The sequence below is a fragment of the Cyanistes caeruleus genome, chromosome 15, assembly GCF_971803275.1.
Source record: "Cyanistes caeruleus chromosome 15, bCyaCae1.hap1.1, whole genome shotgun sequence".
In the NCBI taxonomy this organism is placed as follows: Eukaryota; Metazoa; Chordata; class Aves; order Passeriformes; family Paridae; genus Cyanistes; species Cyanistes caeruleus.
Genome location: NC_141715.1, coordinates 15,268,620 through 15,282,118, shown reverse-complemented (window position 1 = coordinate 15,282,118; position 13,499 = coordinate 15,268,620). Strand labels below are relative to the sequence as shown.

The 13,499-nt window shown below is 48.6% G+C and overlaps 1 protein-coding gene across 7 annotated transcripts in view; it reads left to right on the top strand.

Annotated features, from left to right (window-relative positions):
- Positions 1-13,499, top strand: part of NRG2 (neuregulin 2) — a 151,203-nt gene that overhangs the window by 115,848 nt on the left and 21,856 nt on the right. For all 7 annotated transcript variants that reach the window (XM_086852313.1, XM_086852315.1, XM_086852314.1 and 4 more), the window contains one exon: positions 5,909-6,029. In XM_086852313.1, the coding sequence (XP_086708439.1) occupies positions 5,909-6,029 (121 nt within the window). The remainder of the gene's footprint in view (positions 1-5,908; positions 6,030-13,499) is intronic.

The window sequence follows — 13,499 nt, the reverse complement described above, 5'->3', positions numbered from 1 at the left end:
TAGGAAGGGCTCCCTCATAAAGCTGCAGAGATCATTCCAGAGGAGCAGCTAGAAGCTTGACAATAACACAGGACTTTGCCCCTTCAGTTACTGCCTGTCCCATGGAAACAGGCAGCCCCTGAGTGCTCAGAAACCTTTAAACTTGTTTCTTAGTGAAACCCCTGAGCAGTGCAGATGGGAGAGGTGGGAAATGCAACCTGTGCTGTTTTGATCAGCAGCATCTGATGCTCCAAGATGAGTGCCTTGCAGCCTGGTTTGTGTATCTTGGGATGAACTCCTAGTCTGCAGCTATTGATCCTAATGATCCCCTCGGGAACTGGAAACACAATTCCAGCCGGATCTATTTCAATAAAATGCAGGGGTAAATATTTGGTCATTTCCAAATGAATAAACACACAGGAGGAGAATTTTTATGAGCTCCAGAGTCCCCAGTCTGCTGTCAGGCAAGCCCCAGTGTGCACAGGCCCTTCTGATTTTATGTACAGATAACAGCAGGGAGCATCCAGACTCTGCTCAGGTTTATTGTGAGAGGAGGTGTTGTATCAGACACACAGAAATCTGCCACAGAGGGAATGGTGAGGATCACCAGCCTCTCCATGTATTAATCAGTGTAAATCATGGATTTAGCGTGGCTCACGCCAGGATTACGGCGCTACAAGCAAGGAATATCTTGGCCAGACACCTTCTCATCCATGTTCTTCTAAGAAGCAGTTGGATGAACTCTGTTGAGAGCAACCTCAGCCATTCTGTGTTTTATCAGTGAGTACATGAGGCATATACAGAGCAGGCAATCTGTATACACTCCCCAACCAGCTGAGTTCATCTGTCTAACTGAATGTCTAAATATTGAGAGAATAAAGTGTCTGTACTCTATGAACCCACCAGCCAAAGTTATTTATAAGGAAGAAAAGGAGCGGCGAAACCATCGCTGTCTCCCCGCTCTCCTCGACAGTAGCTGTAGTTTGTGAAAAATTAACTATAATTTATAGTCCAAGCTGCATTAATTAACTCTTTGCAGGGGGAGTATTTCACCAGACTTCTGAGAACAGGCTGGTGAGCTGCCTGCAAAGGGTAAATGACGTGCATGGCAGGAATTGTGTAAGAATCCCTGCACAATCATTAATGGCCCTTCTGCGTAGATGGGTTCTGTGGAGGGAGGTCCACCTGGCAGAGTCCCTGCCCCTGGCTCTCCTCTCTGTTGCCCTGTCATTGATGATAGTCCAGAGTAACTGAGGCATGTGGTGGAAAACAGACTCTCTGAATGACTCCAGTGCTCTGAACCTCCCGTGTTTATGCTGCTCTGTCCTGCCTGGCTGGGGCAGCAACGATAAAACGTGGCTGCAGATCATTCACCAACACATCATCAGGAGGCAGCCCTCTTTTCCCTGTCCTCACCTCCTTACTCCCCTCTTCTCTTCACCTCCTTATTCCCCTCTCTTCATTGTCCTCACCTGCTCCCTCCCTCCTGCTTTGTTCTCAGTCCTGGGACAGCTGCAGGTCTGACCTGCTGGTGGATGAGCTGTTCCAGCCCTTCTCTCACCCTGCAGGGGCTTTCTGACCAGTTTGCCACTGTGTGTCTCAGGGCACCTCAGCTATTCCCTCTGGTCAAAAGGAAATGTCACCACCTGCTTGCTTCACGCACACTCCTGGTTTTCTGCTTTAAATTTGGGGAGGTTCTTGGTACATGGCTGGTGTTAGAACCCCCTCATCACGTCCCACTGCCTTCCTGAGTCCCGTTCCACCCTGCCATCACCCAAAACTGCTCCCTTGCTTATTCAGTTCTCCACTCCTCTCAGCAATTTTACAACTTTCCAAGTCATTTGGGATAGATGGAGCGCTGTTGGGAGCTGAATGAAAGATTTATTCTGCCACAGCAGCCAATGGGGGGTAAAATCTGCCTGGTGTTGTATGGCAGTTCATGTGAAATTGCTGTGGGAAGTAATTTCTGGATCACCAGGCACAGCTGAGCAGTGTTTGGCACAGAGGTGAAAGTACCTGCACAGCTGTAAATAAACTGTGTGTGAGGTTCATTTTACCAACATCCAACATCCCAGATGACTCTGGACCAGGCACACAGTTGTTAAAGTGTTTCCAGTGACCCAGGTTGATGGAGAATAGATCCAATCACAAAGTAACTTGTGGATCTGGGAATTATCCCCCTAGTGTGGTGGAAACACACTGAAATCTCCCTTGGCATCATGCTTTGAGGTGCTTGTGTGTGATCTGGGCCACCCTTCAGCCCAGGCACAATGAACATTTTCCAAGTGAGACATTTTGCTTCCCTTTGTTCTCCCGCTAGAGCTTGTCAGGTCTCTCCATCCTTTTTCCCTAAATAGTTGCTCTCATGAATGTGAAGCCCCAGCTGCACATCCCAGGGTGATCAGGCACCTTGGAAGACTCTAAAATGTGTTACCACCCAGCAGTGAGATTTCAGGGTTAGAAGAGAGAAAGATCTGTATTCAGTGCATCAAACCTCAAAAAAAAATAAAAAAATTAGGAATTCCTGTGACTTAATAAATATCCCATAAATAACATGTGAGCAGTATCATTTCACTATTTCCAAAGAGAAAAACAGAACAAGGGATGACCCAAAAAAGGATAAAAAGAGATCATTGCTTCCCAGCTAGGGAAGGAGATGCTGGCTGTGCCTGCAATGCCACAGGTAGCACAGGGGAAACAAGTGGGGATAATGATTAGTTTTTTCTAATACAAAAGCCAGCAAAGGGCAGGTTAAAAGAATTAAATGGAGTTGTGGCCTTACACGCTGCGTGCGTAGCACTGGAACTCTGGAGTCACAAATATTGTGGATGCTACAAGAATAGATTTGTTCACACAGCAACTAAACATGTTGGTGGAAGAATCCAGCAAAGGCCACTAAATGTGGCCACAAAATGTGACTAAATGTGACAGCACTGTGGCTGCCTCGGGCTGTCTCTGAGCTGCCCATCCTGGGTAAGGATGATTATCACTGTGTGCTTGTGCTGATCTTCTTTTTTAAGCTTTGCCACTGCTGGGGCCAAGGCAGGGCTTTGGCTTGACCAGTCTTACAGTCTAAAATGGCCTCATTTCCTGATGCTCTCTTCTCAACAGGGAACTGCTTCTCTCTGTGGCCTTTGCCACATCTCTGTGCTGACAAATGGACTGTAGTAATATGATTCCATGATTCAGTTTGAGAACACTTTATGCTTCTTTGGGATAAAAGGCAAGCTACTTGCAGGTTTAAAGGATAATGACATTAGCAAGATGCTTCTAGTAGAGGTGACCAACCATGCATTTTCCTGACAGGCACAGCTCTACTGACAGCTCTCCCCAGAAGTGCCCAACATGCCCAAGCCTCAATCATGTCAGGCTCTTTTTTATCCATTTAAAAAGGACAAAACTGTTTCTATGGGATGAGGATGCCATGAAATCTCTGGCTGATGAGCTGTGATCCTCCCTGGTGTCACATCACACAGCAATGCATCGTTCCATCCACTTTTCTTGGTGGGTTGGGTGTCATCTTATCTGGGGTGTTTCTTATGGGGAGGTTCCTGGGCTCTGTTTTTAGTTCTCCCTCTCTGCCCCTCTCTTTCTGTGGCAAGGCTTGCTCCAAAGTCCTTCTCTGTAGGGTTTATGATGTGAGACTTTGCCAGATGGGTTGTTTTGCTTGGTACCAAGTGGTGTATTTGATGGCTGCAGGGCTGACAGCTCTCTGCAGCCGGTTCTTCACCCTTTCCATCTGCACCACCTCTTTGGCTGATGAAGTTTCAGTGCTCCCTGATCCCATGGTACACTTGCAGAGACCCACACTTATCAGAGACCCACAGCTCTCCACTCCTGAGAGTGAAATGTGCTACTATCTTGTAAAGGTATAAATTATAAAGTCTTGTCTGTATAATGAGTCTGCATTCCCCAGATAAATTACACAGACTCTTAATGGCTTTGGCTTTTAGTTACCATTAATCTTAACTGGGAGGGAGTGCTGAATTTCCTGCAGAAGTGTAGGATTCAGATTTTTGAAAGAGTTTCACTGGAGGCTTGGTCAAGCCATCCTCTGCTCCAACACTCCACTGCTGCCCACATTTGGCTCCCAGCTGGCTGGCAGGACGTGCCCTCAGGGAGCAGCTGCTGTCCCAGGGCTGTGAGCATTTTGGGTCTCTGCTGGAGTGTTTTCCATGTCTCATTAGCAGAGCACTTTGGGACAACTTGCTGTGCCCTGGATAACTGTGAAAAGACAGAGCCAGAGGCGATGGTTATTCAAGGCAAAGGATGGAAATAGCACAACCCCGGCCTGTCGGTCAGGAGGAGACATCCACTTCCTTCTGGGAATGGAAGACAATGGATGGGACAGCACATGGCTTCAACCAGACTGAGCAGTGAGCTTGGCCCTGCCCTGAGCCGTGCACAGGTGACAGTGTGGGCTGCTCCAGCCCGCTGGGAATCTCCTCCTGCAGAAATGCACGGACCCCGTGCGTGCAGAGGGGCCCAAAAGTGTGAGAGACACAACAAACTCACCTTGGTTGCATCAGCCACACGTGAGAGGCTTCACAAGGTGCTGGGAGCACCCAGATGCTCCCAGCTGGAGCTGGGAATGCAGCCCTTGGCTCTGGCGTGGGGGCTGCAGGCAGGGGCAGGTGGGATGAGCACAGGGGCTGCCCCAGGAATGGGGAGCAGCCCTGGCTCCCTCCAGGACAGGCCATGGCTTGCCCTGCTGCTCCTCCTGTGGCTCTGACTGGCTCTGGTCCAAGATTTCTTCCTCAACTCTCGTGTCAGTGAGGAGTTCAGTCTCAGTGACAGTGTCACTAACCTCTCCACGAGGCTTGGTAATGCTTTGGAAAACAAGGTGGAAGAGAAATCTCCTCAGAAGCCTTGACTAAAGCATAAAAGATGCTGCACAGGCAGTAGCCACATTGCTGCAGGTGTAACTGTGATTGGGTCTGAGCAAGGTGGGCCGTCTGGGAAAGGGAATTATTTTTTATGAGGTTAAGCATTTAGTTGTAAAAAATCCATGTTTTTTAGTGCCCAGCACTTCTAAGACTTATGTGAAGATGGGTCTGCATTCCCCAGAGCTGCTCACCTTCTTGAATCTGTATCAGTGCTCTAACAACTGGTTTTTTCCTTCCTAGACACCTTTGTTTTACCTTTGGAGGCTCTGCTTTTGGCTGTCAGCTTGTCAGAGTCTCTCAGAGGCAGGAATTACAGTGAAATTCTGCAGACTGCATTCAAGTTTTCTTGTGGCTTACAGGAGTGTAAAGCTTTTCTCTAGGAAGAAGTTTAGGTTTGGGAAAGCACCTGTGATGAGGAAACTTGAGTCATGCTGCCTCCCTCACAGCACGAGCTGGGGCTGGCTGACTTCTGCTGGGTCTGTTGGGGCAGCCCAGCTGTGGTAGCCAAGAGAAATGCTCAGGAAAGGGGACGGACAGATGAAGCTGTTCTTGCTTGTGCCAGACCTGCTCCTGGCTCTGAAAACTCAGCTGACAGAGGTGTGGAGCCGTGCAAAGTCCCCTGCAGCCCCTCTGGGTCTGTACTCGGGTCTCAGCAGCACATCACTGTGACTCTGCGACTCTGCAGCTCCTCTTCTTCCTCCCCTCCCGCTGGCCTGCTGGCACAGCACTCCCAGCATGAGGGAGGGGAAAGGGGCACTTCCCTGCAGCTTGCCAAAAAAATGATCTTGTGCTACATGCTGGCTGCTTAGAGGAAAATGAGTCTTCAACTCCTCACTCACTTGGCCCCTCTTGCTGAGAAAGGAAGGGTCAAATTGCAGCCCCAGGACCTGAAGGTGGGTCTGAAGGCACAGGCTAAGGTTTGCAGCTCTGGGGTTTTTACTTTGGCAAATGAACTCGTAGAAAATCATCTGAGGAAGCAGAATTGCCCAACAAAGGAAATAACAACATATCCTTTTTGTGTGTGTTTTTGTGTTCCCCTGCAGTAACCACAACTCTCTCCTCCTGGTCCGGGCATGCCAGAAAATGCAACGAAACAGCCAAGTCCTATTGTGTCAATGGAGGGGTGTGCTACTACATCGAGGGGATTAATCAGCTGTCGTGCAAGTAAGTGAGTGGAGTTCTTGTGTCAATATGGAAATTTCTTGGCTGAGGGAGAGGAGACCTTTGTGCAACTGCCAGAGTTGGGGGGAGCTCTGAAATTCTCCTGGCAAATGCAGTTTGAGCTGTGCAGGTTCAGAAAGGGGCACTAGAGGGGCAGGGTGGGGGGAGTGGGGGCAAGGATTCATATTTTCCTTTTTTGTGTGCGTGTCAGTGTTCACTTTTCCTGGCTTTTCTCCCTCTAAGAATATGTTTGTCCTGGCTGTTTCTTTTCCCTTTCTCCCCTTTCTCCTCTGCAGCTTCAGGGAAATTTGGGTCGCTTTTGCTCTCCCTGAGCTGACATGTCCTGTCCTTCTATCAGGGGGACCTTGCCAGGGCAGAGCCTCCTCCCTCTCCCTTGACTGGAGGTCACTGAGACCTGCCCCAACCTCTCTGTATCTCATGGGCCCAGGGTTAACCCCCAGCTGTTCCCCTCTCTGTGCAGCTTTGTGGCCACTGTGGGATGTTTGTTTCCCCCTTCAAACCTGCAAGAAAAACCAGAGATGCATACTAAGTCATCCTTAAAATGAGCTTTGATGACTTTGAAGTGGGGCTGCACAGCCTGAGGGATGTGGAAGGGGATGTGAGACATTTTCACCCTTGGTTCAGAGCCAGAAAGCCCAATAGCATCACACACCTCACCCCCCAAGCCTACCAGTGCCTGTGGATAAGCTGTGCAGTCTGATTGCTGGAGATGCAGGTACCCAGAGCTCACCTGAACCTGCCCCTGGGCTCCTGCACAGTGAGGTGGTGCCCTGGGCATGCATTCACTGAGCAAATGGAATCCTCTCCTGAGCTCACCTGGTGACCCAGGCATCTGCCCAACTTGGAGAAGCCCAGAGCTGACAGTTTTCTCCCTTTGGAACCCAGAGACGTCTCAGTGGAGACACGCAGCCAAAGGTGTTTACATCTGTGGATCCCAGCAGCACGGCAGGATGTGATGCTCACCAGGCACCTCAGCTCCTCAGGCCTGGGAGGATGCACCTGACCACAGCCCTAACCCCTCATGGAAAGCCCTGGGCTGGATCACACTCAGCACAGCTCCTCCCTTCTCCCAGAACTCCTTTGTTCTGGCAGGGAGCAGCAGAAAAGGCCACGTGGACACGTATCCTGCTCAGCTCCTGTGCTCTCACTTTCCAGTGCAGGGTCAGCTGTGGTGGAACGAGCATTCCCAGTTCTCCCAGACTTGCTCCTTAGACACAGAAAGAGCTGGGTAGGACAGGAACCAGAGGTTGTGGCTCCCACGTTTCCCATGTGTGTTGAGTGGGAGCAGCCCTCATCTACCACAGCCCTGGGCTTCAGTGTAGTTGTCACTGCCAGTGGCTTCCTGGTGGCACCGTGGGCTCATCTTGTCAGTGCTCCCCACAGGAAACATGGGGAAAGCCCCATATGATGGGTAAAGTCACAGCCACCCTTCAGGGGTAGCTGTAGCCCAGGAAACCCCAGAAATTCCAATCTTTCTGTTTTGGGAAGAACCGAACCCTTGAAGTCTGGAGGAATGTCTGAATCAGCATCTCTACCTGTGAGCAATGTCATGGCAGAAGCACAGATTTCAAGGCTATTTCTTTTGGGACAACTTAAATCCAGATCAAGATTCAAATGGGATCAATTCCTTATTACAATGAGAGTTACCTAAACTCCTAGCATACATAAGAATCACATTTTCCTAATGAAGGATATTGTGGTACTTGTCAAATTCTTCAGCAGATTGATTGTTTTAACCAAAGTGATTCCAGCCTCATGAAGAAACAGCCTACCCTCCAACCAGGCTGCTCTGACAGCTGATGACCAGAGGGAACACTCAGTGATGGATTCCATTAAGATTTTATGTGCCACACCAAACAGACCTAATTATTTCATATCATCTGAAAGCCTGAATTCCTCACTTTGCAGATGGTAAAATGATATTCTTTTCTGATGAGTTCCAAGGTACCAATTGTGAAAACCAGATGGGAACTGAGCAGGCGTGTGTGGAAGGGCAGGGAAGTGTTACCCAGGAGGTCTGGGAAGGGCTGCACTGTCACTGCTCATCTGCCAGAAAAGGTGGCTCCATGTTTGCAGAAACCTGGGGGCCTTCCACATGGCATAGTCACTTCTGATCTTACTGCTTGAGGAGATCTCTGGATGTTCATTTTCCTTGGGTTTATTTAATTTCATTAAACCTCAGACTGAAGATAAGGAAACCTGGCTTTTGAAGTGGTGTGATTTTAGAGTTTCTGGATTCTGGAGGATAATAGCTATTGAGGAATGCAGAAGCATTTGAACTGAAGAGTGTTTCCCACAAAATGGCTCTCCCAATGACAAGGGTGACTTTTGGGGAAGATGCTGATGAATAAAGAGACTTCACCTTTGCCTGCAAACAAAGATCTGATACGCTCCACGGTTTCTTCGTTGCACCAAGACAGGAGAGCTGCTGCTGTGGTTTGTGAAAGGAGGAGGAGAAAGGAGAGGAGGTGAAGATACAGGCTTCAAAGTTCACTCCTGATCTCTGCAACAGCAGCCTTGGCCCTCCAGCCTCACGGTGCCTCTGAGCCAGGAGCATGGAGGAGATCAGTAGGTTCTGCTCACAACCTCTTGAAATGCTCTGGAGATCAACAAGAGCCACGTGAGCAGCTCCAGCCAGGAACAACTCATGTCCATGTGCTGCTTCCATGTCACACTTCCAGTCAGAGTCAGCAGGGCCTTGGGGGGATCACCTGGCCCCCTGTGCCAGCTCGCAGCCCTCCCTCACTGAGTGCTCAGGGGATTCTGTCCCCCCCATGTGATGTTACCAGCCTTTCCAGAATCCAGATACCAGAATTTTAGGGTGTTCTTGTTCACCATCCCACAATCAGCTTCCTGGAGTGGGTTCCATTCCCACAGTTGTCCAGAAGCACAGGAAATCCTTCCTGTAGATGTTGCCCCTGGCAGTCTGGACCAAAAACAGCAGATGAGTTCTCAAATAATTTCTTCTCCTGATGCGGTTCATGCTTGATTTGCAACAAATATCATCTAAATTGGCAGCTGGCCTTTTATTATTATTTTATAACAGGCTTCCCAGAAACATGTTCCTCCTAGTCTTTTAAATCCTGAGGAACAAAGTATTTGCTTGTAATCCCGCTTCCTCCCTCCCTTTTTAATACACTTCAGATAGACCTTGGACAAAGCATTTTCTTCACTGAGGAAGAGCCCAGAACGGACTTGGATCTGTTGCAGAAATTGTGTCTTTCTGGATTGTGTTCTTCCATAATTTTGTCCTTAATTTGAAGTTAATTCAAGGCATGCTGGTGTCAAAGGAAACCTGCACATAAAGCAATCTGTGCTGTTATCCTGACTCTGCAAACAGAACACCTGGAAGTTAGATGGGAGAAGTGGGACCTGCCTCAAATATTCTGAAATCTGGGAAATGACAGAGCTACAGACAGACAGAACCAACTCAACTGCCCTAGTAAATTAAAAAGCCCCAAGCTCTTCACAGGAGGAATTTCTCAACTGTTCTCCAGATAATTTTGCTCAGAGAGGCCTTAGGAGCTGGACTCCAGGGCAGTGACAAGTTTGAGCAGAGCACAATGAGGTGCCATAGAGGGGATGCACACAAGCACCCAAGTGGGACACACAACAGAGGTGCCTGGTTTGTTGTATCCAAACAGAGTGTTGGGGTGACTGGCAGCCTCTGCTCTTGGATCTGCCTCCATCCTGGAGCCCAGTGAGTCCCTGGCACAACTGAGAGCACTTGGAGGCTGCTTCACTGCTGGGTGCCCCACAGGGTTGTGCTATCCAAAGAGAAGAAATGCTCTTTTCCCCAGTTAGGTCTTGGCACACATTAAGTACAGTTGGGGTCTTCCCAGGCAAACAAAGCAAGCAAGTCATGTCTCATCTCTCACAGCCTGCTCTGCCCACTAAAATGCTCTTCACATCTCTTTTGTGTGGTCAGTGGAATCCAAGTGATCGGCCCTGGGATCAAGATCTCGTGTGGGATCAGAAGACTTAAAGAGTATTACAGAGCACCCCACATCATGCTGGACCAGTTGTGCTCACAAGAATCAGGCTGGAGGGTTTGCAAATGCTGGCAGATGAACAGACTCTCTGGGTTTGGGATGACAGCTCTGCCTCACGTGAGTGAGGGAGGTCAGAGGCCTGGAGCACATCAGGCAAAGGTGGAAGTCAAGGAGAGAATAAAAAATGAACTAAAGCAAAAGAAGAACAGATCAGATTGTTTTAAAAGTAATCAATGAATCCAAGTCCCCAGTTTTCGAAATCACATCCTCCAAGTGTATTGTTTCCTGCAGATTTTCCAGGAAAGACAAAGATCATTCTGAAGGTTTGGCCACACTGCCAGCTCCCCTGTGCTTTCCCAGAGCACCATCCAAAGGTGTGAATATCACAGGGATCCTGTACGGCCGTGGTCCTCCAGGCAGCACTGTTTGCACAGCTGCCCTGTGGCATCTGGAGCTGTTCCATCCCTCCCAGCGGCGTTTGGTCAGCACCAGCTGCTCATTGCACAGCCACAAGGACGTCACTGTGCCACGGATGTACGAGCAGTGCTGTGGGGAGGTGTTGCAATGTCCTTGGAAATGAAGAGCTAGGGGTGAAAATCTCCACATCCTGTTCCAAATCCCCCGAACCAGCCAGGACTCGCTCCTTGGGTTTTGCGTGCTGTTTATCTTGGGTGACGAGATCAGGTACCTTTTCAGGTCCAGGTGGCCCGTCTGTGCCTCCTGCTCAATGCAATGTGGCTGTATCAGACCCTTGAGGCCCATCAGAGTGTGGAAGCTGATCCTGCAACAGCAAAGGCTCAGTGGGGGCAACGACGCAGATCCTGCGGCCGGAGCCGCGCCGCTGTCGTCACTGAGCCCAGCAGTGGATGTCCCTGAGGTTTGGACTCCACTCTGCAGCAAACATGCCTTGATTAGCTGCTCTGGAGAAGGCCTTTGCGTTTATTCTGGTTGCTTTCTCTTCTTCCCATCAGTGATTTTGTGGAGTCCAGCCTTTTGCGGCTCTCCAGAGCCTGATCATCTGCGACTGGTCAGGGGACAATGACAGAACTGTCTTCTTTTTCAGCCCTTCCCACACAAAAGCAACGTGCTTGAAACATTTATTTATTTTTTTTTCCATTAGCTTACTTCAGTGCATTGTGTCCATCTGCTACAGCTTGTCTTTATCATGTTATTTTGAAGCACCTGCTCATTCACATTCTTCTGTAGCACGGATTGATTTATGAGAGCTACTGAATTTGGCATCTTTCAATTAAGATCTGGGGGTGCAAAGGAAATGTGCCTACCCTTGCAAGACTTAGAGCAATATCTGGACAGAAAAAGTTTTGCTTCCAGCAGGAAGAATATGATAATGAATTTAAAGTAGCAAATAATAATTAACAATAATTATTGCCCTGCCCTGATACAGGGCAAAATGTCAAAGTTCCTCAGTTTTCAGAAATAAGTGCCCAGCAAACATCATAGAAATGAATCATTCAAACTGTTTTGGTTTGTACTTTTTGAGATGCTTTATTTGACTGATCATCTTACTGCATTTTTGTTACCCTGTAAATATCTCACTGCAATTCATCCTGAACCCAAGAGCAGAATTTTGCATATGTTTTCAAAATGAGGTTATAAAGAAAAAAAAAAAGTCTTAAGGTCAAAACTAAAAGAATGGGATTTTTTTCCAGCAATAATAGAAAACAGAATCTGGACAGAAAAATCCCTGACCAGTTTTATCAATGGCATTTACAAGTAATTTTCAGGGGCAGCAATTAGACACAGAGAGATTGTTAAGCAAGGGGAGTTTTGGGAGTCTCCACTCAGGCTAGAGAGGGGACAGGGTGCTGTCTGCAAGAAGCTGGTGCAGCCTTGTCCTTCCCCAGGACCCTTGGGGAGAGACCCATTGTCTGCCTCTGTGAGTGCACCAAAAAGTCCAAAGGTGGTATTTGCAGGAGAGTCCACCGTCTGTGAAGTCCCTGCAAGAGTTTTGCAAAGAAGGAGGGACTTGGTTTTGCTAGGGCAGCCAGCCAGAACCTCTTCTGGCTCTGGTCAAGCATGCAGGAAGAAGGATGCCATGATCAAAGACCAGCTCACAGCTCTCAGCTTCAATGAGCCTTAACTTCCAGGTTTATCCCTCACTGCAGAAGAGCTGCCCTCACCACAGGCAGCAGATTTCAATACAGAAGGGATGATCTCCACTGCTCTGCCTGTCCAGACTGGGAGACCCATGTACCAAGCACGCTGGAAATTTCTTTCCTTGAAATCACATCTGGGGCCACAGCAATAAATAATAAATCATCTTCAGTGGCCTACAAGTTAGAGAGACAGATTGAACAAAAAAAGGAACCAAAAGCACTGCATGCTCTTAAAGGTCTTCTGGCCACTGCTTCTGCCTGCAGCCTTGCTTTTGAGGAGCCAGAACCCAGGTGTGCAAGGGTGGCACATTGTGTCATGACAGCTTATACACAAGCTTGAGAGGTGACAGAAGCTGCTCTTGTTCAGGGGGGCTTTTTTTCTGTCACTTCTCCCAGTGCTGAATCGCTGAGTAACTAAAGATGAGAAACCTGAGCTGTCCTAGACACAGAGAAGACAGTTGTCTACTGCCTTCTGTCTTGAGAGCTCCTCTCCCCACCCACGCTTGGCTGACTGCAGAGATCTGGAGATGGGCTATATGGTAGCTGTCATGGCATCAAAGCTTCTTTGACACCTTTTTGTTTTGCTTTTTCACTTCTTACTGGTTCCTTCCTCTGGGCTTTTATTTCCTACCGCCAGTTTTCCCATAATTTTTAGTCTTTCCTTAATGGAATGCAGCCCCAGTCACACTGGAGTTCCAGCCTTGGCTGACCTCTTGAAGGTGTGCACCTGAGATAGTTTTAGCTCCTTTCTGACAAAACACCCCTTTTTGGGCTGGGTAGGACGATTGCTTTATTCAGCAGCACCCTTGAGGCCCTTTGTGTGCTCACAACATCCAGGAAATCTCAGATCCCAGACAGATGGGAAGCACGTTGTGAGCAAAACTGGATTCCCTTGAAGACTCTGTGAATAAATTCCTCACTCTACCAGAGGTGACGAATGAACTTCAAAAAGGATTTGGAAGACACCTTCTCTTTTGGATTCCTTGCTCAAACCCCAGTGCAATCTCTGAAGGGTTCCTTTGGTCCTGCTTCCCTGGGGCTGTCTTTGTGAGTCTGTGCCACCCAGTGCCTCAGGTTTGTGCTTTTTGATTGACAATGGGGCGTTTTCTTCACTTCCCAGCACCAGCTTCCTGTGCTTCATGGCAGGGGAGGTCAACAGGCCCCATGTCTGATGGTCACCCTTGGGCTGAGCTTTCCCTGGGAGCTGGCCCAGTATGACTGGTCCATCTCCCTTCCCTGTGCCCCAAGATGAACCCCATGTCCAAAGAATGTCCAAGAATGGCATAAAAGCACCAGTTTTTCCAAGATATTTGCCTGTCCCAGGGAGTTAAATTTTCAGTTTC